Source organism: Triticum dicoccoides, chromosome 6A (genome assembly GCF_002162155.2).
Source record: "Triticum dicoccoides isolate Atlit2015 ecotype Zavitan chromosome 6A, WEW_v2.0, whole genome shotgun sequence".
Lineage (NCBI taxonomy): Eukaryota > Viridiplantae > Streptophyta > Magnoliopsida > Poales > Poaceae > Triticum > Triticum dicoccoides.
Window position 1 is genome coordinate 541,574,357 of NC_041390.1, and position 26,146 is coordinate 541,600,502.

Genomic DNA, 26,146 nt, shown 5'->3' on the forward strand with positions numbered 1-26,146 from the left:
GGTGGGCGGAGGGGGGAAGGGGATGATGAGGAGAGCGGTTACTGGGTTCTTGACGGGGGCGGGAGGATTTATCAGGTGGTCGCTCGGCTCTTGCCGGAGGGGGAGGGGAGGAGAGAATTGGTGAGGTGAAAGGCGGGGCTTCAGCCTGTTTGTTTGATGTTGTTGGATGGAATCGAGGCCCGTTGAGGGGCTCAGGGATTGGTTTGCTTGCTAGTATGATTTTGGGTATGTTGTTTCGCCTGCGTACTGACGCAACTTCTAGGGCCAGTTCTTTTGGGCGGCTTAAAAAATAAAGTTGCCTCTCTCCAGCTTAAAAAATAAGCCGCTCCCAAAATTCATGGAGGCTTCTAGATTAGTAATTCCATAACTAGTTCAGAAGCCCCAATAAATAAGGAAGGGGGCTTATGACAAAAGGTAGGGAGGAGGTGGCTTATTTTTTAAGCCGCCAAAAGAGCTGGCCCCTAGTATTCTAGGCTGAGTCGCTCGTCCGCTCCCGCGAGCGGCCGGGCGAAAAACACAGCCCGCCGCCGCAGCCCTCTTCCATCCTCGCCCTCCTCCCTCGCCGCCGCCAGGGGATGGCGCCGGGCAAAGCCCGCGCGTACGTCGGCGGCGGCGGGGCCCTTCCCCTCCCCGCGAGGCGCCAGGACGGCGCGGGACGGCCGGCTTCGCGGCGGGGCGCGGCCCGACGGCGGATCTCCTCGGGTCGGAGGCGTTCTATGGTTGGCTGGAGGAGGCTTCGTCGGGCGGTGGGCGGTTGTTTCCGCGGCTTGCGGCGACGAGCTGCGCGTCCTCGTGAGCGGATCTGGTGCGACGCCAGGGAGATGGCGAGGTGGAGGAGGAGGGCGCCGAGAGGGGTCGCGGTGAAGGAGGAGGAGGGCGCGGGGAGGAGGGCCGGTGCGGATCTGGCCGGCGGAGGGCTGGGCAGCGGTCCGGCGGTGGCAGTGGCGCGGATCTGGCGCGCTGCCGCCACGAGGGCCCGAGCTCCGCCCCGTGCTGCTCCTGGCCTGGCACGGAGGTGGGCGCCGCGGAGGCCGACGAGTGAAGGGCGTCGAGGGCACTGACGGGCCGCGCTGGATCTGGGAGGGCTGCGCTTGCTGGAGCAGGGAGGCTCCAGCCGTGGTAGATGCGGGATGCAGGGCCCGTTCTGGCCTCTGCATGCTCGCCGTGGGGAGGTGGACCATGCCTTCACGACTTCAACAACAAGGTGCTGCGGCGGCGGCGGTGTGAGTCGGATATGGACGAGCTCCCAAGGGCTTGAGCGGAGGTGTGCGACGATACGGACGAAGGTCCTGCACAACAAGAGCCGATGCTGATGGCGCCTGAGGGTGTCATTTTCCTCCTTGGAGGCGCCACCAAGGTGTGTCGGCATCTTCCTCGGGCTTGGTTGGTAGTGTCTCCGGGCGAAAGCCTAGGTCCGGAGCTGGATCGGCGTGATGGCGGCGTCTCCGACGTCGTTCCTCTGTTGGGAGCATCACGCTTTGAGGCACTGCTTGGAGGTTCTATGTGGCGCTCCTCCGGTGCTCGCCGCTATTTTTGGTGAAGCTCCAGGCGCAATGTACGCCATCGCTGATAAGTCCAAGACGAAGCTTTTTCTGGGACCGACTGAGTTCCGCCATCTGCCTGCACTCTGCTTCAAGGGTAGATGGTGCGTTGACAAAGAAAGTCCCAGTTGGAGCTGCTGCTGTCTTCGGAGGATATTGGCATTGGTCAAGAGACGCGGCAGTGATGCTTAGCCTAGGACAGGCCCTTTTTACTTTGTAGTCGTGTTGTCTATGGTGGGTAGCTCGGCAGCTATTAGGGCTGTCGTTTTCTTTTTCTTTGATCTTCGGATCTTTATCATGTTGTTCTTCCGCTGCTTCTTGCTAAATCGAATCAAGCCAGCATTTTGCTGGATCTTTCAAAAAAAAACTTCTAGTATTCTGTTGAAATGGCTTCCACCTGATCATGATCATCCACATGTTTCTAAGCCAAGACAGAACAGCAAAGCGATTACTGTAGCTACTGCAAGTTTATATGTATACTTCTATGTCATGTTACAGGCTTTGCTTACAGCAAGCAGTACCACAAGCTGAATTCTTGGTTCATAAGGATTAAGGAGGGAGCTTAGAGGAAGAAAATGAACACAAGGACACTGTTTCAATACAGTAAGGTACCTTGCTGCAATCTTTGTTACTATATTTTTTTAGACCAATTATCACTAATACAAAGCAAAAATTCTAGTATGATTCTTCAGATTTTCAGCTTGTTACCACGGTAAGTTGATGAAACAATTTATGTTACTCCACGGAACAGTTCACGAGCCGATGAGCTAATAAAAGAATACAATCTATTGACTGTTTGTTGTTCCGTTGCTGCAACTCAGTCTGCACACCCCTCGTTTATAGAAATTACCAGTGCCCTCTGATTAGAGGGCCGGTTTTGACATGGCAAAACAGTAGAGATTTGTCTTCATTAGCAAGGGAACTGATGATTTACAACTTATGTTACGGATACACAGCGACACTTGCCAGTTTAGATGCAAACTCATGGTTCAGCTATAAAAAAATCTTAACTTTTAACTCGTGTGGCTGGTTCTTTCTTATGAGAAATCTACTGTATGCCACTAACGGGGCTGGTTCCTACTGTAGGTTGCTGAAGAGATAGCTAAAACATGTGTTGAAATTCTTCGACTTCTTTTGAGTTCGGTCCTGAAATTTCTTATTTTCACATTCAGGCAAAGGCGAGTCCAGTAGCTAGGCTTAAACAGGCTCTAGACTACCCTAAAAAATGGTTTGTGATACTTTCCGGTGGATCCAGAGGGAGAGGAAGATGGAGGCGCGAGGGGAGGCGAGCTAGGGTTCGGGAGGGACGTTAGGTTGACTTGTAGGCGGGGCAGGGGTGCGGATGGCCGCCGCATGGCCATCCATGGCCGTGGGCAGCTGCACGGCGGCCACCGAGCCCCTGATGAACAGAGGTAGAAGAGGGTGCCGGTGGTGGGCTAGGTCGGTCCTGTTTGACTTGAAGCCCAGCAGTGCAGAGCATCTCTGGCCTTTCTAATTTCTTTTTTCTGTTTTTTTACTCTCTCAGTTGCTAATTGTTTTGGTACAAAATGACTTTTATAAAATATGGGATTTGGCTCAATAAATATCATGCAATATTTGTCACTGCTATAAAATGGTTGGGGTAATATTTGAAATCATTTGATTTTTTCTTAAATGCAAATGTATTAAAGTGGCTGTTTTGGGCACTGATTTAAATAGGTCAGGGGTAATTTAGCATTAAAGATAATATTGGTTTCTAGATGAAAAATACTTAGTGATTATTTGCAACCCAACGAACATGTTTTGGACAGTTTGAAGAAATAGAAATTTGACTTTCAATTTAAATTTGAATTTGGGTTTGAATTTGAGCAAGTGGCACTTAAGCTTGAGAAACATGATGACTTGGCAAGATTAGAGGGGAGATTATTGTGGCATGATTCTCGGGATGTTACATACTCCAAAGATGCTAAAAGTTCAGCCGTGTTCATCTTCGCACTACAACAACAAAACAAGCAAAGTACATCACCATCGGCTACCAACAATCACCGTCCGGCCAAAATGTTGAAGTTTTTACCTTGTAAGCATTACGTCGAACACTTGGTGGTCGTGACCTTTCTTGCCGGCTGCCGCCATCAGACGCGCCGGAGCAGTGCCGGAAGGTGTCTCTAGAGACGATGCACGAGGCGCCAGCCGTGGGCGGGATGCCGTTGTGGCCTTTTTCTTCTTCCTCTTCGTGGCCTCCTCGGCGAGGGACGGTGCCACCGCCATTGGTTTTCTTGCTCGTTTAGATGTGGGGGGAGCAACAGGAGGGCGGCACACCGTCACCGAAGAGGGCTTTCCACCCCGGCAGGCTTTGCCATGGTTGGAGCCGGAGCTTGAACCCAGTCGACTTTGTTTATCCCCAAGCTCTTCTTCAGCGTGGGCAACCGCACGGGGGTCGTTTCTGGCGGCGACAAGCTAGCGAAGGTGGCTGGCGGGTCCAGGGTATCCATTCTGGTGGGTGGTTCGGTCATCGGTGGCAGCGGCGGGGCGTGGAGGCGGCTGTGGCAGGAAAGAGGAGGCGAGAGAGGAGGCGCCACTATTCCTCAGCCGAGCGTGCGATGAGGATATTTAGGGAGATCGGGTTTTTTTTAGACGGAGAAGGATAATATATCCTCCACTAATCATTTTAGGGGATCCGCTAGGTGTGGCGTAAGGGAGGATAACCGAATTTATCCTCCCTTAGTGCCAGATAGGGGATCGGTTAGAGTTTCCCTTATGGAGGTAAGGTCATGGTACTCAGATTTGCAATGGGGCATGTCAACTCTACTGCATTTTGTCTTGGAGCTTTTGATGTTAGTTAACAGTGATGCCTTCAGTGCCTAATTGTCACATTATGCATAGATGTTCATGTTGGGGAACGTAGCAGAAATTCAAAATTTTCTACGCATCACCAAGATCAATCTATGGAGTAATCTAGCAACGAGGGGAAGGAGAGTGCATCTACATACCATTGTAGATCGCTAAGCGGAAGCGTTCAAGTGAACGGGGTTGATGGAGTCGTACTCGTCGTGATCCAAATCACCGATGATCCTAGTGCCGAACGGACGGCACCTCCGCGTTCAACACACGTACAGCCCGGTGACGTCTCCTACGCCTTGATCCAGCAAGGGGAGAAGGAGAGGTTGGGGAAGACTCCATCCAGCAGCAGTACGACGGCGTGGTGGTGGTGGAGGAGCGCGGGACTCTAGCAGGGCTTCGCCAAGCACTACAAGAGACGAGGAGGGAGAGGGGTATGGCTGCGCCAACAGGGAGAGCAAATCACATGTGTTGGGCAACCCCAAACCTCAAGTATATATAGGGGGAGGGGAGGGGCTGTGCCCCCACCTAGGGTTCCCTCCCTAGGGGTGGCGGAAGCCCCCAGATCCCATCTGGGAGGCGGCCAAGGGGAGGGAGAGGGGGGCGCACCTAGGGTGGGCCTTAGGGCCCATCTGCGCCTAGGGTTTGCCCCCTCTCCTCTTGAGGCGCATGGGCCTTGGTGGGGAGGCGCCCCAGCCCACCTAGGGGCTGGTCCCTTCCCACTATTGGCCCATGTATGCCTCCGGGGCTGGTGGCCCCACCTGGTGGACCCCCGGACCCCTCCGGTGGTCCCGGTACACTACCAGTGATGCCTGGAACACTTCTGGTGGCCAAAACCATACTTCCTATATATCAATCTTTACCTCCGAACCATTCCGGAACTCCTCGTGACGTTCAGGATCTCATCTGGGACTCTGAACAACATTTGGTAACCGCGTACATACTTTCCCTATAACCCTAGCGTCATCGAATCTTAAGTGTGTAGACCATACGAGTTCGGGAACCATGCAGACATGACCGAGACGTTCTCCGGTCAATAACCAACAGCGGGATCTGGATACCCATGTTGTCTCCCACATGATCCATGATGATCTCATCGGATGAACCACGATGTTGAGGATTCTATCAATCCCGTATTCAATTCCCTTTGTCCAGCAGTACGATACTTGCCCGAGATTCGATCGTCGGTATCCCGATACCTTGTTTAATCTCGTTACCGGCAAGTCTCTTTACTCGTTCCGTAACACATCATCCGGTGATCAACTCCTTGGTCAATTTGTGCACATTATGATGACGTCCTACCGAGTGGGCCCAGAGATACCTCTCCGTTTACACGGAGTGACAAATCCTAGTCTCGATTCGTGCCAACCCAACAGACACTTTCGGAGATACCTGTAGTGTACCTTTATAGCCACCCAGTTACGTTGTGACGTTTGGCACACCCAAAGCACTCCTACGGTATCCGGGAGTTGCACAATCTCATGGTCTAAGGAAATGATACTTGACATTAGAAAAGCTTTAGCATACGAACTACACGATCTTTGTGCTAGGCTTAGGATTGGGTCTTGTCCATCACATAATTCTCCTAATGATGTGATCCAGTTATCAACGACATCCAATGTCCATGGTCAGGAAACCGTAACCATCTATTGATCAACGAGCTAGTCAACTAGAGGCTTACTAGGGACATGGTGTTGTCTATGTATCCACACATGTATCTGAGTTTCCTATCAATACAATTCTAGCATGGATAATAAACGATTATCATGAACAATGAAATATATAATAATAACCAATTTATTATTGCCTCTAGGGCATATTTGCAACAGTCTCCCACTTGCACTAGAGTTAATAATCTAGTTCACATTGCCATGTGATTAACACTCACAGGTCACATCGTCATGTGACCAACATCCAAGATTCTACTAGACTCAATGATCTAGTTCACATCACTATGTGATAAACACTCAAAGAGTTCTGGGGTTGATCATGTTATGCTTGTGAGAGAGGTTGTAGTCAACGAGTCTTGCCATATTCAGATCCCTATGTATTTTGCAAAACTTTATGTCATATCGTAGATGCTGCTACCACGTTCCACTTGGAGCTATTCCAAAATATTGCTCCATTATACGTATCCAGTATCTCTACTCAGAGCTATCCGGATAGGTGTCAAGCTTGCATCGACGTAACTCTTTATGTCGAACTCTTTATCACCTCCATAACCGAGAACCATTTCCTTATTCCTCTAAGGATAATTTTGACCGCTATCTGTTGATCTACTCCTAGATCACCTTTGTACCCTCTTGCCAGACATGTGGCAAGGCACACATCAGGTGCGGTACTTCAGCATGGCATATCGTATAGAGCCAATGACAAAAGCATAGGGGATGACCTTCGTCCTTCCTCTTTCTTCTGCCATGGTCAAGCTTTGAGTCTTACTCAACTTCACACCTTACAACTCAGGTAAGAACCCCTTCTTTGACTGATCTATTTTGAACTCCTTAAAAAACATGTCAAGGTGTGCGTTCTTTGAAAGTGTCATCAGGCGTCTTGATCCATCTCTATAGATCTTGATGCCCAATATGTAAGCAGCTTTATCCAGGTCTTCCTTTAAAAAACACTCTTCAAACAACCGTTTATGCTTTCCAGAAATTCTACATTATTTCGGATCAACAATATGTCATCCACATATACTTATCAGAAATGTTGTAGTGCTCCCACTCACTTTCTTGTAAATACAAGTTTCTAGCAAACATTGTATAAACCTAAAAGCTTTGATCACTTCATCAAAACATATATTCCGATTCCGAGATGCCTGCTCTAGTCCATAGAAGGATTGCTGGAGCTAGCATACCTTTTAGCATTCTTAGGATCGTCAAAACCTTTTATTGTATCACATACAACTTTTCTTACGAAAACTGGTAAGAAAACTTGCTTTGACATCCATCTGTTAGATTTCATAATCGAAAAATACAGCTAATGCTAACATGATTCCGACGGACTTAAGCATCGCTACGGGTGAGAAATTCTCATCGTAGTCAACTCCTTGAACTTGTGAAAAGACTCTTTCCCACAAGTCGAGCTTCATAGACGGTAACATTACCGCCCACGTCCGTCTTCTTCTTAAAGATCCATTTATCTTGATGGCTTGCCGATCATCGGGCAAGTCCACCAAAGTCCATACTTTGTTCTGATATATGGATCCTATCTCGGATTTCATGGCTTCTAACCATTTGTCGGAATACGGGCCCACCATCGCTTCTCCCTAGCTCGTAGGTTCATTGTTGTCTAACAACATGATATCTAAGACAGGATTACCGTACCACTTAGGAGTAGTACATATCCTTGTCGACCTACGAGGTTCGATAGCAACTTGATCCGAAGCTTCATGATCACTATCATTAACTTCCTATTCAATAGACGTAGGTGCCACAGAAAACATCTTTCTGTGTCGCATCACTCTCTGGTTGAAGTAAAGGTTCGACAACCTCATCAAGTTCTATCTTCCTCCCACTCAATTCTTTCGAGAGAAACTCCTTCTCGAGAAATGACCCGTTCTTAGCGACAAACAATTTGCCCTCGGATCTGAGATAGAAGGTATACCCAACTGTCACCTTTGGGTATCCTATGAAGATGTGTTTGTCCGCTTAGGGTTCGAGCTTCTCCGGCTGAAGCCTTAAGCATCGCAGCCCCAAATATTAAGAAATGACAACTTTGGTTTCTTGCCAAACCAATGTTCATACGACGTCGTCTCAACGAACTTAGATGGTGTCCTATCTAAAGTGAATGCAGTTGTCTCTAACGCATAACCTCAAAATGAAAATGGTAGATTGGTATGAGACATCATGGATCGCACCAAATCTCATAGGGTTCGATTACGACGTCCGGACACACCATTACCTTGTGGTGTTCCAGGTGGCTTCAACTGTGAAACAATTCCACAATGTCTTAACTGATTGCCAAACTCATAACTCAGAAAATCCTCTTTTGATCAGATCGTAGGAACATGATCTTATTGTTATGATGATTCTTAACTTCACTCTGAAAACGCTTGAACTTTTCAAACATTTCAGACTTGTGCTTCATTAAGTAGATATACCTATATCTACCCAAATCGTCAGTGAAGATGAGAAAATAGCGATATCCACCGCACGCTTCAATTTTCATTGGATCACACGCATCAGCATGCATGATTTCCAACAAGTCACTTGCCCATTTCATTGTACCTAAAAACGGGGTCTTAGTTATCCTGCCCATGAGGCATGGCTCGCATGTGTCAAGCGATTCAAAATCAAGTGACTCCAAACATCCATCGATATGGAGTTTCTTCATGCATCTTACGCCAATATGACCTAAGCGGCAGTGCCACAAGAAAGTGGTACTATCATTATTAACTCTACATCTTTTGGCGTGAACATGTGTATTACCACGACCGAGATTCAATGAACCATTCACATAGGGTGCATGACCATGAAAGGTATTATTCATGTAAACAGAACAACCATTATTCTCTAACTTAAATGAATAACCGTATTGCAATGAACATGATATAATCATATTCATGCTCAACGTAGACACCTAATAATATTTATCTAGGTTCAATACTAATCCCGAAGGCAGATGGAGCGTGCGATGGTGATCTCATCAACTTTGGAAACACTTCCAACATACATCGTCACCTTGCCCTTAGCTAGTCTTTGTTTAGTCCGTAGCTTTTGCTTCAAGTCACCAATAATAGCAACTGAACCGGTATCCAATACCCAGGTGCTACCAGGAGTACTAGTGAGGTACACATTAATAACACGTATATACTTTGTTGAAGCTGCCAGCCTTCTTATCTACCATGCATTTGGGGTAATTCCGCTACCAGTGACCGTTCCCCTTACAATAGAAGCACCTAGTCTCGGGTTTGGTTTCAACCTTTGGTTCCTTCACTGGAGCGGCAGCTGGTTTGCCATCCATGAAGTTTCCCTTCTAGCCCTTGCCCTTCTTGAAACCAGTGGTCTTGTTAAACCATCAACACTTGATGCTCCTTCTTGATTTCTACCTTTTGCGGTCTTAAGCACCGCGAACAGCTCCGGGATCAATTCCATCCCTTGCATGTCATAGTTCATCACGAAGATCTAGTAGCTTAGTGATAGTGGCTAGAGAACTCTATCAATCACTATCTTATCTGGAAGTTTAACTCCCACTTGATTTAAGTGATTGTAGCACCCAGACATTCTGAGCACATGCTCACTAGCTGAGCTATTCTCCTCCATCTTGTTGGCAAAAGAACTTGTCAGAGGTCTCACACCTCTCAACATGGGCATGAGCCTGAAATCCCAATTTCATCTCTTGGAACATCTCATATGTTCTATGGCGTTCAAAATGTCATTGGAATCCCGATTCTAAGCCGTGAAGTATGGTGCACTAAACTATCAAGTAGTCATCAGGATGTGTCTGTCAGGTGTTCACAACATCCACAGACGACGTTGTAGGGGTTTTCACATCGAGCGGTACATAAAAAACGTAAGCCTTCTGTGTAGCAGTGAGGACACTCCTCGGACTACGGACCTAGTCCGCATCATTGCTTACAATATCTTTCAACTAAATTTTCTCTAGGAACATATCTAAACAGTAGAACTGAAGCGCGAGCTACGACATAATTTGCGAAGATCTTTTGACTATGTTCATGATAATTGAGTTCATCTAATCAAAATATTTAATAAACTCCCACTCAGATAGACATCCCTCTAGTCATCTAAGTGAAACATGATTCGAGTTAACTAGGCCATGTCCGATCATCACGTGAGACGGACTAGTCATCATCGGTGAACATCTTCATGTTGATCGTATCTTCTATACGACTCATGCTCGACCTTTCGGTCTTCCATGTTCTGAGGCCATGTCTGTACATGCTAGGCTCGTCAAGTCAACCTAAGTGTTTTTGCTGTGTAAATCTGGCTTACACCCGTTGTATTCGAACGTTAGAATCTATCACACCCGATCATCATGTGGTGCTTCGAAATAACGAACCTTCGTAACGGTGCACAGTTAGGGGAAACACCTTTCTTGAAATTTTAGTGAGGGATCATCTTATTTAAGCTACCGTCGTTCTAAGCAAATACGATGTAAAACATGATAAACATCACATGCAATCAAATAGTGACATGATATGGCCATCATCACTTTGCTCCTTTTTGATCTCCATCTTCGGGGCTCCATGATGATCATCATCACCGGCATGACACCATGATCTCCATCATCGTGTCTTCATGAAGTTGTCTCGCCAACTATTACTTCTACTACTACAGCTAACGGTTAGCAATAAAGTAAAGTAATTACATGACGTTTATGTTGACACGCAGGTCATAAATAAATTAAGACAACTCCTATGGCTCCTGCCGGTTGTCACACTCATCGACATGCAAGTAGTGATTCCTATTACAAGAACATGATCATCTCATACATCACATATATCATTCATCACATCCTTTGGCCATATCACATCACAAAACACTTGCTGCAAAAACAAGTTAGACGTCCTCTAATTGTTGTTGCAAGTTTTTACGTGGCTGCTATAGGTTGCTAGCAAGAACGTTTCTTACCTACGCCAAAACCACAACGTGAATTGCCAATTTCTATTTACCCTTCATAAGGATCCTGTTCATCGAATCCGATCCGACTAAAGTGGGAGAGACAGACACCCGCCAGCCATCTTATGCAACTAGTGCATGTCAGTTGGTGGAACCGGTCTCATGTAAGCGTACATGTAAGGTTGGTCCGGGCCGCTTCATCCCACAATGCCGCCGAATCAAGATAAGACTAGTAACGGCAAGTAAATTGACAAAATCAACGCCCACAACTACTTTGTGTTCTACTCGTGCATAGAAACTACGCATAGACCTAGCTCATGATGCCACTATTGGGGAACGTAGCAGAAATTCAAAATTTTCTACGCATCACCAAGATCAATCTATGGAGTAATCTAGCAACGAGGGGAAGGAGAGTGCATCTACATACCATTGTAGATTGCTAAGCGGAAGCGTTCAAGTGAACGGGGTTGATGGAGTCGTACTCGTCGTGATCCAAATCACCGATGATCCTAGTGCCGAATGGACGGCACCTCCGCGTTCAACACACATACAGCCCAGTGACGTCTCCTACGCCTTGATCCAACAAGGGGAGAAGGAGAGGTTGGGGAAGACTCCATCCAGCAGCAGCACGACGGCGTGGTGGTGGTGGAGGAGCGCGGGACTCCAGCAGGGCTTCGCCAAGCACTACGAGAGACGAGGAGGGAGAGGGGTATGGCTGCGCCAACAGGGAGAGCAAATCACATGTGTTGGGCAACCCCAAACCTCAAGTATATATAGGGGGAGGGGAGGGGCTGCGCCCCCACCTAGAGTTCCCTCCCTAGGGGTGGCGGCAGCCCCCAGATCCCATCTGGGAGGCGGCCAAGGGGAGGGAGAGGGGAGCGCACCTAGGGTGGGCCTTAGGGCCCATCTGCGCCTAGGGTTTGCCCCCTCTCCTCTTGAGGCGCATGGGCCTTGGTGGGGAGGCGCCCCAGCCCACCTAGGGGCTGGTCCCTTCCCACTATTGGCCCATGTATGCCTTCGGGGCTGGTGGCCCCACCTGGTGGACCCCCGGACCCCTCCAGTGGTCCCGGTACACTACCGGTGATGCCCGGAACACTTCCGGTGGCCAAAACCATACTTCCTATATATTAATCTTTACCTCCGGACCATTCTGGAACTCCTCGTGACGTCCAGGATCTCATCTGGGACTCCGAACAACATTCGGTAACCGCGTACATACTTTCCCTATAACCCTAGCGTCATCGAACCTTAAGTGTGTAGACCATACGGGTTCGGGAACCATGTAGACATGACCGAGACGTTCTCCGGTCAATAACCAATAGCGGGATCTGGATACCCATGTTGTCTCCCACATGATCCACGATGATCTCATCGGATGAACCACGATGTCGAGGATTCTATCAATCCCGTATTCAATTCCCTTTGTCCAGCGGTACGATACTTGCCCGAGATTCGATCGTCGGTATCCCGATACCTTGTTCAATCTCGTTACCGGCAAGTCTCTTTACTCGTTCCGTAACACATCATCCCGTGATCAACTCCTTGGTCACATTGTGCACATTATGATGATGTCCTACCGAGTGGGCCCAGAGATACCTCTCCGTTTACACGGAGTGACAAATCCCAGTCTCGACTCGTGCCAACCCAACAAACACTTTCGGAGATACCTGTAGTGTACCTTTATAGCCACCCAGTTATGTTGTGACGTTTGGCACACCCAAAGCACTCCTACGGTATCCGGGAGTTGCACAATCTCATGGTCTAAGGAAATGATACTTGACATTAGAAAAGCTTTAGCATACGAACTACACGATCTTTGTGCTAGGCTTAGGATTGGGTCTTGTCCATCACATAATTCTCCTAATGATGTGATCCCGTTATCAACGACATCCAATGTCCATGGTCAGGAAACCGTAACCATCTATTGATCAACGAGCTAGTCAACTAGAGGCTTACTAGGGACATGGTGTTGTCTATGTATCCACACATGTATCTGAGTTTCCTATCAATACAATTCTAGCATGGATAATAAACGATTATCATGAACAATGAAATATATAATAATAACCAATTTATTATTGCCTCTAGGGCATATTTCCAACAGTTCAAGTGAAAAAGTTCAACATGAGGGGAAAAAACCACCCTGTTGCATGTGTCGCTTCAGGAGCTGCTTGGGAAAAACCCTAGCGTCGCTGCCCTCATCCACTTCGTGTTTCCACATGTGTAAGGAAAATACTAAGGGGGGGGGGGAGTCAGGCTTTTACCCGCATTGGGGGCCTGAACCTGTGTATGTCGTGTGACTTTGTGTTATGTGTGGTCTCCTAACAAGACGTCTCATCGACTATAAATTCCACGCACTCCCTCTAGTACCACTGCTAGGACTTATGTAAATCCCTCAACAACAGTAGGGTCAGACAATGTGGTCTCCCATGTAGCCCTTCCCTTTGGTGCGTTTTCTCAAAAAGACGTGACCTTCTTGAGCATACCTAGGACTCGATGTGTGTGACATCGCGGTTGGTAGGTGTCCGTCGGACGACGTGCAGTTAGCGTGGTGCCTTGTGCAAGAACTACGACGGTGTTGAGCGGTGCTTGAGCCGCGACAAGGTTTACCGTAGTCGGGTTTCCGGTGGGTTTGCGGGTCTCCGCGCTTTTTTTTTCATTGTTGTGCAATCAGGGGCTATGGTGGTGTCGTCTAGGCAGTGACAATGACAGGTGATGGGCACCTAGTGGTGGTGATCCTATGCGGTGCACAGACATTGCATATTTGTCTTCCATTGCTCGCCTTCGAATAAGAGATGCTTAGCTACTAGCGGGGGTGTTCGGCTATTTGACATGGGCCGGTGTGGATTCTTGTGTGGCTTTCGTGATGAGAACCCACTTCATGGTTGTCTATGGTGATCTTTTCTTTGGCGGGGGGTCGATGGTGAAATTGAGTGACTTGCCACGAGATAAGTATGATGATGACACTTGTTCCGACCTCGATAGCATATTTCTTCTTGGCGGCATGTGTTTAGTGTGCCTCGGTGGCCATGCCGTCCGGTGGTGCAACATGCACGGTCATGTTGCATGGGTGTGACTTGTGTTTGTTGTAACGGTTTTCACTCAATTTTTTGTTAATTCGATGGACAATTATATTCTTCTTAATTACTGTAAAAAATGCGAAATTATTAATTACTGTAATTGATAGAGGCATTTGGACTCCTCCGATTTTGAAAAAAAAGAAAGAAAGCCGAAACAAGATCAATTATACTAGAAACCATGAAGTCAAGCCGAGGACGACCTCTCTTCTCTCTACAAGAAAGACTCCTCATCGACCTATCTGAAACCATAAAATCTCCTCTGTTGACGAGTTGACGTCAGGCGCCGGCGGGCTCCATCCATGGCTGGATTCCCGTTTTTAGCCGGTAGTCACCTGCTTCTGATGAAATCGTCCCGTCAACGCGACCAATCTCGCTCTGCTCCGTTGTTGCAGCCGCCGGGAACTCCAGCGATCCAGGGGGACCTTTCCTTCCGCGGGATGGAAGAAGGCCGGCCACCACGGCGGACCGCCGCCCAGATAAAATTCTGGTCAATCTTCATCAGGGTACGTAATAGTACATCTCCTTCCTTGGTCGATCCTCTTATCTTACTATAGCTCTGCAGAGTTCACAGACGTTTCAAATATTCAGTGGTTGAACCGAACATACTCAATGCCTGAATTTACTCGCTAGTTATTCAGCTCGTTGTATTATGTATGATGGGAATCGGCGCCGGTAAATCTCACCGAGTGGTGCGCGATTATGTATGCGCTCTGACAGATTCACCATGATTTCCCAGGGTTTTACACTCACAGGTGGCATCGCATGGGCGGTTTGGCTCTTGGTGGCGCGGTTTGTGTACCAGAATCAAGAATTGCAGGACACCTTTACAATGATACTTCTTTTGATCCTTTCTCTCGTGCCGGCAGGATTCTTTTGGTGCTTAACACATGAAGTTATGCAGACACCTACTCCGTCCTAGATCATATCAGTGATTAACAGGAACTTTTCAGTGTAAAATTTGCGTTATGAGGGGTAAAGCATACATTCATTTTGTATTGAATCATATCCTAGAAAATCTTGTGGTGAATCGTTTGCATACAGAACCTACATTGTTCCATTATATTTGTCATCATTCTGCTATCCCAGATTTGCAACCGGGGTGTCAACTCTACTGCATTTAGTCTCGGGGCTTTTGGTGTCAGGTTTATCATGTTATGCATATGTTTAGGTGGTAGGCAAGTTAAAGGCGGTTCAAACCTAAATTGACAGAAATCGGGGGTCCGAATGTACTTCAATTATCTAGAAAAAGTGAAGAATTCACATAAGCAGTTTATAGCTTGCCTTCAAGAGAGAAAAAGCAAAAGACAAGTTTCCATGGATCCAACTACATGCATCAGTATCACACATTCATTTCAAAGAAGCCCGAAGCTTCAACCCTTGCGGCCACATTCAAAATTGAGAAGAGCACACATTTGTCGTTTGATTGCTGATGGTGCATCTTCTTGCATGAAAGCAGCTTCCAGTGCCTGCTTGCTGCTTGTTCTCCTAGTTGCTTATACCTCGCCTACCATACAACACTGCATTTGACATTCATGCAAAAGGGTTAGTACAAATTTCGCAAATGCACACACAAATAAACAGTATAAAGAGCAAGAGAGGCAAGAATTCGTACCCATATCCACTATCCAATACACGAGGAAGCATAGGCTGGCCAGCACTAGGAAAGCCCACATGATGTACAGGGCATTGGCGGCCAGCATCCAGTGAGAGAACATGATGATGTTCACGGTGATACCTATTATCACATAACCATTAGTTCATCCCAAAAACTCTGAATCAAAGAAACTGTATTGGTGGCCGTGAGACAAGAAGAAGAAAACGCACATACCCAACATCCCGAGGTGAGCGGCGAAACGGGCATACTGCTCCTCGATCCGTGACCGTCCGGACAAGGCGCAGGGTACTCCCACGACCACCAAGCAAAACACTATCTGAAATACAAGGTGAACCCACCACCTGTAGTTATCTGAATAGTCTTTACCGAGCAGCGCGGCAGGACCCATGTACGGAAGCAGGCACATCGACCCAGAGAGCGCAAACATCTGGACACTGAGCCAGTTGCCCCATGGCGGCGACGAGTCCTGCTCAAAGTCAACGCCAATATGGCAATATTACTCCAGCTGATTATCTGGTACTGTACTTCAGAGTAATAACCCTCAATTCAAAAGAAACATCTACTGCTACACAGCAAAGAAGTTATTTGATATCTCTTCTCTGAACACTGATCATCTAGCAATCTAGCACCACCTAGTGTAGATAAAATAGTACTACTGCTAGCTTGGAGTTTCTTTTTAAGACCAAAAATACTATGAACCAAAGCGGAACTTGACATACAAACACTGATCATACATCAGCTGTTTGGATTTGCTGCTACTAGCATTCCATCATCATATGAACTAGACCATGAAAGCATGTCCATCTCAAGGAAAGAAATGTGTAAAATGTTCGAGAAAACCTGGTTGGTAGAAACATTTGGTAAAATTCTAACAATCTGAATTATAATGTGATGATAGATGTATGTGGTGGGGAGATATGTTAAAAATTAAACCATAATCAATATATTGATACAAATAATTTCATGACAGTTTCCTTATCACATCACGATTAGATGCGAGACAGACAGAGGAAATATTGCAATATTCTATCCTCTAACGAACAGCATCTTCTACTCTTGCTCCCTAGAAAAAAGAATCTTCCACCATTGCACAAAATTCAACTCTAATAGGAAGTTCACGTTCCTAAAGATACAACTCTTGCATTGTTGAGCACTAATGCAAATTATTTTAATGGGTAAACCTGAATGTGAGCGTGACGCGCAACAGTAAAACTAGATATGTCAAGAGCCGTGCACAAACCATCATCTCAAAACTATGCAAAAATTGGAACCATAATCTGAGAAATGGCAATAGATAATGCCATGTTATTGTACACGCAACTGATATCCACTATTCATATATCTTGCGACAGAAATATACTGTAACTGACTTCATGTTGACATATCAACAGAATCAGCTGTATAAGATCAAATGTTGGCTTATCGAGCCAATATAATCTGAGCTCACGTTTCTGATGTTGGATTTGTGTATGCATTCACATCGGTAGATTCTTATCATGTCATCTGAAGACTCGAGAACTACTCACCGAGGGGGAGCGGCTGGGGCTGGGGCTGGGGTCAGGCTGGCTGCGTGCTAGCAGCGACTGAGCTTCGGGGTCCGTCTCCTCGCCGCCGCTCAGCCACTTCTTCTTGGAGAACCGGCTCGCGAGCCGCGACCACCATCCCGCCGCCGTCGCGGCGTCAGCAACCACCTTGGCCGTCGCGGGCGCGGCCTCGTCCTCGCGGGCCCCGTCCCTCTCGCGGGCCTCCTCACGATCCTGCGCCATCTCCGCCGCGAGCAAGAAATCCCAACGGCGGGTCGGGAGGACGCGGAGGAGGGTCCCCCCGGCCATCGCCAAGTCCAGGATGCCTCGCCTGAGGCCCTCCGAAGCAGCCGCGTCTCTCCCGGCCGCGAGCCCCTCCAACAGGAAGCACTCCCGCAGCAGGTCCGTGATGGCCCGGGGCCTGCTGCCCGCGTCTGCCTGCGACAGCATGTCGGCGGCGGCGCGCAGGCCGGAGCTGTCGAACTCAGACTCGTCCGCAGAATCTGCGATCTCCCGAGCACGCTGGGCCAGCTGCGCGGCTGCGGCGGGCAGAGCAGTCTTGGGCAAGGCGACGGCGAAGTTGGCGGCGCCTCCCGTCAGGAAGCGCGCCGCCAGGAGCAGGGCCTCGGTCCGCTGCACGTCGTCCATCTCTCGACGATGGGTGGGTGGGGAGCAGAGGGGAAGACGGGTTGGTTTCTTGCTGAGGTTCTTGTGGAGGGCGGAGGGGGGAAGGAGATGGTGGGGAGAGCGGTTACTCGGGGGCGGGAGGAAAACGGGGAGGGAGACTGAAGAGAGGGGATTTATCAGGTCGTCGCTCGGCTCTTGCCGGAGGGGGAGGCGGTGAGGAGGGGCTTAAGGATGGTTTATGAAAGAGATAAAAGGGGGAGCCAAAATTGCATTGCTTGCTAGTATGTTGTTTGTTTTGCCTGCATACTGACACAACTTCTAGTGTTCTGTCCAAATGGTTTCACCTGATCATCCACAGATTTCTAAGCGGAGACAGACAACAAGGCGATTAGTATAGATATTGCAACTAATTGTAGATTGGACTATTCACATATAAGCATGTTACCATTGCTGAGTTGACATAATTGGGTTCAAGGCTTTACTTACAACAAGCAGTGCCACAAGCTGAATTCTTGGGCCATAAGGAGGGAGGCAGCTGAGAGGAAGAAAATGAACACAAGGATACTGTTTCAATACAGTAAGGTACCTTGCTGCACTTTTTGTTACTACTTTTTTGGACCAACTATCACTAATATTAATGCTATCATCATCCATACTTTTCCAAAGGGAAACAGAGCAAAAATTCTAGTATGATTCTTCAGATTTTCAGCATGTTAGCACTGGTAAGTTGATGAAACAATTTATGTTACTCCACGGAACAGTTCACGAGCCGATGAGCTAATAAAGGAATACAATCTATTGACTGTTTGTTGTTCCGTTGCTGCAATTCAGTCTGCACACCCCTCGTTTATACTCCCTCCATTCCAAATTACCCGTCGTGGTTTTAGTTCTGAACTAAAACCATGATGAGTAATTTGGAACGGAGGGAGTATAAATTACCAGTGCCCTCTGATTAGAGGGCTGGTTTTGACATGACAAAACAGTACAAATTTGTCTTCATTAGCAAGGGAACTAATGACTTACAACTACAGATACACAGGGACACTTGCCAGTTTAGATGCAAACTCATGGTTCAGCTATAGCAATTCTTAACTTTTAACTCGTGTGGTTGGTTCTTTCTTATGGGAAATCTACTGTATGCCACTAACGGGGGGCTGGTTCCTAATGTAGGTTGTTGAAGAGCTAGCTAAAACCTGTGTTGAAATTCTTCGGCTTCTTTTGAGTTTGCTCCTGAAATTTCTTATTTTCACATTCAGGCAAGCAGTTCAGTGAGCTATACACCAGACATTCTATTTATCTCACGTTCTTCATGATCTAATTGATTACCTTGACCTTATGTAAAATCCTTTCTCTGTATCTTCCAGAGACAAGTCCAAAGGGGTTTGAAGGATACCTGGCGACTTGTTTCCATCATATGAAGTAGCCTTTTCTGTGTGGCTCTGTCAGGGAACACTCTTCGGAGTTTTGCGGTGGTCGAATGGAAGGCCTCCTTCAGTTGGCTTGCTTTTGGGTTCCTAACTTCCAATGATCTCTTTACAGGTGGTGCTTGCATACAATTAGGATGTGTTTGGCTACAGAAATGGTAAAGGCAACATTAACGTAATCAGATCACAGCCTTTAAGGAGGTGTAATCAGTTTTTCCCAAGTTTGTTTGGTTCATGTTCAGGTAAAGGAATCGATTACCATCACCCAGCTCTTCTTGCTTGGCCCTGCTGCTCGCGGCCGCCATCCTCCCCGTAGATGGTACCTGCTGCTCGTCGGCCTGACAGGTGGGATCCACTTATCCGTTTTGCTGTTTTCGCGACCAAATTCTAGCATCGGTGCTTCGTGTTACACATTAGGTGCAATTTTGGTGGTTTTTTGTGCCCTGGTTCAAATCTGATACTAAGGGGGTGTTTGGTTTAGGGACTTTTTAGTCCCAGAGACTAGAAAAAGTCCCTAAAAAGTCCCTAGGAACCAAACGGGAGGGACTTTTTCTACAGGGACTAGAAAAAGACTCTATTGGAGAGTCTTTTTTGATTAGTCCCTAGGACTAGAAAAAGTCCTAGGACTTCTGAAACAACACCCCCTAAGTTGTTACCCTAACCCCAAGTGTGGTGGTTTTGGGTAAATAGGAAAAGTTTTTTTCTACACAATTCATAAAAAGAATGCCATCTGCTCTCAATTTTGACATTTTCGAGCTCTTGTATATGCGATTGTTCCTCCACACATACATCAATCACTTTAGAACCAGAGGTAGAGGTGCATTGCGACTGAAGCATTCATGCAATACTATCTCTTTGCTTTAGGCAAATTAATGAGCACCATGCAGCTCCCCTGATCATCTGAAAGAAACCAAGTTGATGCAAGTAGAACACTAGCTTCTACAACAAACTTTTTTTTGTAGACCAGACTCTAGCTAAACATACAGAAAATACCTAAAAATCATCAATTTTCAGATGCATTGAAACAGGAGAGGTCACCAAAATAACATGGTTGGATAAGATTAAACTTTATGTTGTAGAGAATTTCTGCAACATTGTTGTACTTCGTCTATAAAAAAAACTTGACCATCTAATATAATGTGTTAAAGAAAATTTGAAAAGAAGATAAGTATGGCAGATCTGAAAATGTTATGAGTCGACTGAAGAATTGCCTAATTAATCAAATCAAGTACTGTATCTAATTACCGTTAAGGTCCACCTGTACTGTTAGTCTGCTGCTGGCACATGTATACGGATTCAATTTACATGCATGGGGACATATACATGAGAACTACTGCTCAAATATTTTGGCATCATATGGAGTACTATGTTTCTACTCACACGGCCATACCATGCTGTGATAGGGACGGCAATTCCGGGGCAGAGGAGGGGCCCTGGTGATTCAGAGGCGCCAGGAGTATGTATAGATGAGAGAAGGAAGAAAGTCGGGTGGCCCAAAAGAGCGGGCGAGAGAGGCGACGGGGCAAATTTCACTAACCCTAGCTCATGATCTAGATTGTGATCTTCTCCCATCACGTATGCGAGCCCACGGACCCCTCTCCTTGAGCCGTCTCCGCCCCTCTCCTTGACCCCCTCCCTCCTGATCCAATCTAGGGCTTCAAGCCACCGCCGCCCTCTCCTCACCGCCACCAGAGCTCCACGGGGCGAAGCCCAGGCAGGGGATGATGGCGGCCGTCGGTGTCAAAACTGGCAGATCTCGGGTAGGGGGTCCCAAACTGTGTATCTAAGGATCGAAGGTAACAGGAGGCGGGGACACGATGTTTACCCAGGTTCGGGCCCTCTTAATGGAGGTAATACCCTACTTCCTGCTTGATTGACTTTGATGAATATAGGGGTTACAAGAGTTGATCTACCACGAGATCGTAATGGCTAAACCCTAGATAACTAACCTGTATGATTATGATTGCCTCTACGGACTAAACCCTCCGGTTTATATAGACACCGGAGGGGGCAAGGGTTGTACAAGGTCGGTTTACAGGAGAAGGAAACTATACATCCGGACGTCAAGCTTGCCATCCATGCAAAGGAGAGTCCCATCCGGACACGGGGGAAGGTCCTGGATCTTGTATCTTCACGGCCCATCAATCCGGCCCACATCACACAACCCGGATCCCCGAGGACCCCCTAGTCCAGGTGAAAGGATCGATATAGTTGACTAGAGGGGGGGGGTGAATAGGCAACTAACAATTTTTAGCTTTTCTTTACCAATTTAAACTTTGCATCAAATTAGGTTGTCTAGATATGCAACTAGGTGGGCAACCTATAAAGCACACAAGCAAGCAAGAGATATAACACAAATAAGCTTGCACAAGTAAAGGCACGAGATAACCAAGAGTGGAGCCGATGAAGATGAGGATGTGTTACCGAAGTTCCTTCCTTTTGAGGGGAAGTACGTCTCCGTTAGAGCGGTGTGGAGGCACAATGCTCCCCAAGAAGCCACTAGGGCCACCATATTCTCCTCACGCCCTCACACAATGCGAGATGTCGTGATTCCACTATTGGTGCCCTTGAAGGCGGCGACCGGACCTTTACAAACAAGGTTGGGGCAATCTCCACAACTTAATTGGAGGCTCCCAACGACACCACGAAGCTTCACCACAATGGAATATGGCTCCGTGGTGACCTCAACCGTCTAGGGTGCTCAAACACCCAAGAGTAACAAGATCCGCAAGGGATTAGTGGGGGGAATCAAATTTCTCTTGGTGGAAGTGTAGATCGGGGCCTTCTCAACCAATCCCTAGAAAATCAACAAGTTTGATTGGCTAGGGAGAGAGATCAGGCGAAATGGAGATTGGAGCAACAATGGAGCTTAGGGATGGAAGAGGTAGTCAACTCGGAGAAGAAGACACCCCTTATATAGTGGAGGGACAAATCCAACCGTTATCCACCAACTCAGCCTGCGCAACACGGTACTACCGCGCCAGGGATGCGATACTACCGCACGGGCACGCGGTACTACCGCAGGGCTCCGTGGTACTACCGCCCGAGCAGCACAGACCAGGACAGCCCAAATGCACTGAAGCAGAGGGCGGTAGAACCGCTGGCGTGGTACTACTGCTCCCCCTTGCGGTACTGCCGCAAGGCAGGGATGTACCAGATTTTGGGAAGGCATGGACATATAAAAATACATCCGTGGCAACTTCCGTTGAGTTGGAGTCAATGCAAAAATCCGACACGGTAGTACCGTAAGCCAGGAGTGGTACTACCGCGCGGGGTGCGGATGTAAAAAATTACATCCGCTCTTACTGCCGCGCACGCTGCTGAGCCAGGCCAGAACGCACGGTACTACCGCGTAGGGCGCGGATGTAAAAAATTACGTTCGCCCCTACTACCGCGACCGCAGCAGCACCTGGCCTGGGGTCACAGTACTGCCGCTCCCAAGGAGCGGTACTACTATGGGCTCTTGCGGTACTACCGCGCCTGGGCTCGATACTACTGCAAGGGCCTGTGGTACTACCGCTTTGCCCAAGCTCAACAACCACGACAACTTGCATGGACGAGAAAAGATGGAGGATGCTCCAATGAGCCAAAGGAAAGGAGGAGCAAAAGGAGTAGACGTGTACGTGATGATTCCACCCTAACCTTTCCAAAGCGGACCCCCTCTTAATAGTACGGCTTTCCTATGACTCAAATCCACCGAAAAGAAACATAGAGAAACACCGTCTTCAATAGTCTTCGAGGGGCACAAAATCATCTTGTGCCTAGTGATGAGATGTCTGAAAAACTCAATGCACATGATTAGTCCGCAAAAGCATTGTCATCAATCACCAAAATAACTAAGGGATAAATATGCCCTTACAATCTCCCCCTTTTTGGTGGATTGATGACAATACGGGATTTGCACAAAAGGAGATAAAATGAACAAGGGCAAACCCCACATCTATAAAATATCGACGGGCTCCCCCTAGATGTGTGCTATCTAGATAAGTGCTTTGGACTGCACGTCACACATACTAGGATCAGCACTCCCCCTATATTTTATAGACAAGGCATATCTTGCAACAACAAGGCAACACTAAGCAAGATAGTAAACATGAGCATAATATAACTAGCACAAGATAGCATAAGCTCAATAAGGTACGATAGAAGGCATATGTCTTACATCATATGATAGATAAGTCTCACAAGCGCAAACCAAACCAAAGCAAACGAGGTTCAACGGAATGAAAGCAAACGACACAACGAAACAAACACGACTCGCAAATCCTACACTCTCTCCCCCTTTGGCATCAAGACGCCAAAAAGGCAGAGAGGACACCTACAACACAAGTGGTGGCTCAAGCTGAGTAATCACTCACACGCTCCTCGTCAGACTCGGCGGCGGGGATGGGCTCCTCCTCAGAATCAGTCCACTTGAAGCCTTGTTTTTCCATCCACTCAGCCTCTGGAGTGATGTGCTCCTCGGAGCCGCCGGAAACTTCCTCTCCAAAAACCCTCATGATCTTTTTGTCGCGGCGGCGACTCTCCTTGGAGGCAACGTGAGTCCGGTACTGCCCCTTTGCCTGCATGCAGAACAAGGCCTTCATCTTGGCCTTCAGCTTCTTAGCCCATGAGGGCTCAGTAGAGGTAGGGGTATACCCAGCAGAACGGTCCTCATCTGCGTCCTCCTCCTCAATCTCATCCTCATCCGCTTCCATCCTAGCAGCCTCAGCCTCAGCACGAGTAGTAGTGTTGGCCCACTGGGGCTTGACACGGAGTCTGATGGACTCATGACGGATCCGATCAGGGTCAAGAAACTCATCATTGGGATAGAGCTTCTCCCAAGTCTTCGAGATCAACAGAAACCGGTAAGTTCCATAGATGGGTACCTTACGGTTGAACACCACAAACCGAAGCTCGCACCACATGATATGGGAGACCTCGAGTGGTTGGGTCTGAGAGAGACGCGCCTCCTCACAAAGGAGCAGCATATCCACAAGGTAGGCATGCACCTTGTCCTTGTCACCAATGCGAGGGAAGAGGGAGTTGCGGAAGATCTGGTGCATGATGTCCAGGAAAGGGTTCAGCACCCACGCCTTCTTGCCACTGGGAAGCAACTTCTCAACATAATACTGCTGGAGCTTGTTCTTGTTAGCTGACTTGGATTTGGCATGAGGGTGAACACCAACGGGCGTGTTGAGCCCCTCATCAGGAACCTGAAGCACACCCATGAAGTCCTTCCATGTAGCAGTCATCTGTTTTCCGTTAGTCATCCAGGTCAAGTTGTGTTCCTCATCAGGATGGAAGTGGACCGACGCAAAGAACCATGCAACAATCTCAGGGTCATAGTCCAGGTGGAAAGAGATCACATACTCAATGCCAAATTGCTCCACCAGGTCCAGAGCCTCACCAAAGTAAGCACAGTGCTTATCCTGCTTCATGTGATGCATGTCAATCAAGTGCACATCCACATAGGTGTTCTGCTTGGCCTTGATCACATGCAGATAAATGAGAGTCTGCTGCTTGGTCCAAAACAATTCATTCCCTCTGAAGTTGGCCCGGGGATTCACATACGGGTTGATCTTCCTTCGAGAGATAAACTCAGCAAGGGGTATCTCGTCCATGCCCTTTGCGGGTTCCTTGTACTTGCTAGCAGAGGTCTTGACATTGCGCTTGGGGGCATTGGAGCCCTCTGGAGCTTCGTCTTGGTTGCGCAGACGCTTGGATCCCGTGTCACGACTGGGATTGGAACGGCGAGCAGGGGCACCGGAGCCACCACCTAAGACACAAAACACAAAACACACACGAAAAGCGAGAATGATCAATGCAAAGACCACAGCAAAACAGGTGAAACAAATAGAACTCGCACTTGATAATTGCCACAAGAGAGATTTGACAAAAACGGTAGTATCGCAAGGCTATGTGGTACTAAAATTTTAGTGCTGCTCCTAGTCACAGTAGTACCATGCCAGGGTGGCACGGTAGCATCGTGTCTCGGAGCGGCAGTAAACTTTTAGTGCCGCGCCTCGCGCGGTAGTACCGCACGGCGGCAGATCCGAATCCACAATTGGATCTGAGCACAACTGTGACAACGACGCGGTACTATGGTTGATCAGATCTATCACGGGGCAACATAGCAAGTACAAACTCTACGCATTACTACTCTCCTACAGCCTACTCTTGCATAGATTTGGCCTAAAATCTCAAGAACAACATGCATCTCCCCAAAAACCTAGAAGCAAAAGAACGAACCAAAGAGAGAGGGATTTGGGGAGAAACCTTGTTCCATGGCAGGAGGAAGTGGTGGGGAACGATCCCACCGGTCGGAATCCGAGGAGAGCGGCCGGAGACGGAGATCCGGCGTGGGCCTCCGACGCCGTTCTTGGGCAGGAGAGAGAGAGGCGGCATGGGGAGAAAGAGTGAATGGGTATGGGGGAGTTGGAACTCCCCCTGCCCGCTCTTAACCCCCACGCGCTCGCTACGACGCGGTAGTACCGCGCGTCATTGCGGTAGTACCACTCGGGCGGAAGTACCACGCCGTGGGCGGTACTACGGCTCTACCAGCGGCAGTAAAAAATTACTGCCGTGCTGGTTGCGGTAGTACCGTGTTCCCGCGGTAGTACCGTGGCAGGCCACGGTAGTACCATGATCCCAAGAAAACACAAGTTTCGGAAAGAGAAGAAAGGGGGCCTTGGCAATGCAACCTTCGAGCAAACGAACACACGAAAGAGCTAACAAAACGAGACACCACAGCACAAGCTCGGCACGAAGAAATAAAGGCAAGAGACAACAAGGACCAAACATGAGATACAACCTCTCCAAGGAGAGGGCGGTGGCCGGAGCCACCTATGTTCGAGTCAATTGGTATGGCACGCGAAGAATTATCCTTGGGCCCATGACCAAAACTCGTCTTTGAAGCACAAGTACCATAAAAATGGCTAATGTGAAAGAGTTGATCAATT

The 26,146-nt window shown here is 48.0% G+C and overlaps 1 protein-coding gene and 1 long non-coding RNA gene across 2 annotated transcripts; one reads left to right on the forward strand and one right to left on the reverse strand.

The window, feature by feature from the left end:
- Nucleotides 1–14,253: 14,253 nt before the first annotated feature.
- LOC119319658 lies at nt 14,254–15,073 on the forward strand. The gene is made up of 2 exons (XR_005154552.1): nt 14,254–14,519; nt 14,753–15,073. It is a non-coding gene; the product is annotated as an uncharacterized LOC119319658 (long non-coding RNA).
- A 167-nt stretch (nt 15,074–15,240) lies between these two features.
- LOC119319607 lies at nt 15,241–17,904 on the reverse strand. The gene is made up of 4 exons (XM_037594058.1): nt 17,158–17,904; nt 15,845–16,097; nt 15,629–15,751; nt 15,241–15,533 (listed from the first exon to the last, which is right to left on the reverse strand). Exons 1-4 carry the CDS (start codon nt 17,800–17,802, stop codon nt 15,502–15,504), a joined length of 1,053 nt encoding a protein of 350 aa, XP_037449955.1. The 5' UTR covers nt 17,803–17,904; the 3' UTR covers nt 15,241–15,501.
- Between the last annotated feature and the right edge of the window lie 8,242 nt (nt 17,905–26,146).

What these genes read in the sequence shown, in the direction of transcription:
- LOC119319607 (XM_037594058.1), bottom strand. Translation starts at nt 17,802, where the DNA reads ATGGACGACGTGCAGCGGACCGAGGCCCTGCTCCTGGCGGCGCGCTTC. An exon ending in GCCCCAGCCGCTCCCCCTCG is followed by an intron (nt 16,098 to 17,157) that starts GTGAGTAGTTCT and finishes GACTTTGAGCAG; the next exon opens with GACTCGTCGCCGCCATGGGG. An exon ending in GTATTGGATAGTGGATATGG is followed by an intron (nt 15,534 to 15,628) that starts GTACGAATTCTT and finishes TGTCAAATGCAG; the next exon opens with TGTTGTATGGTAGGCGAGGT.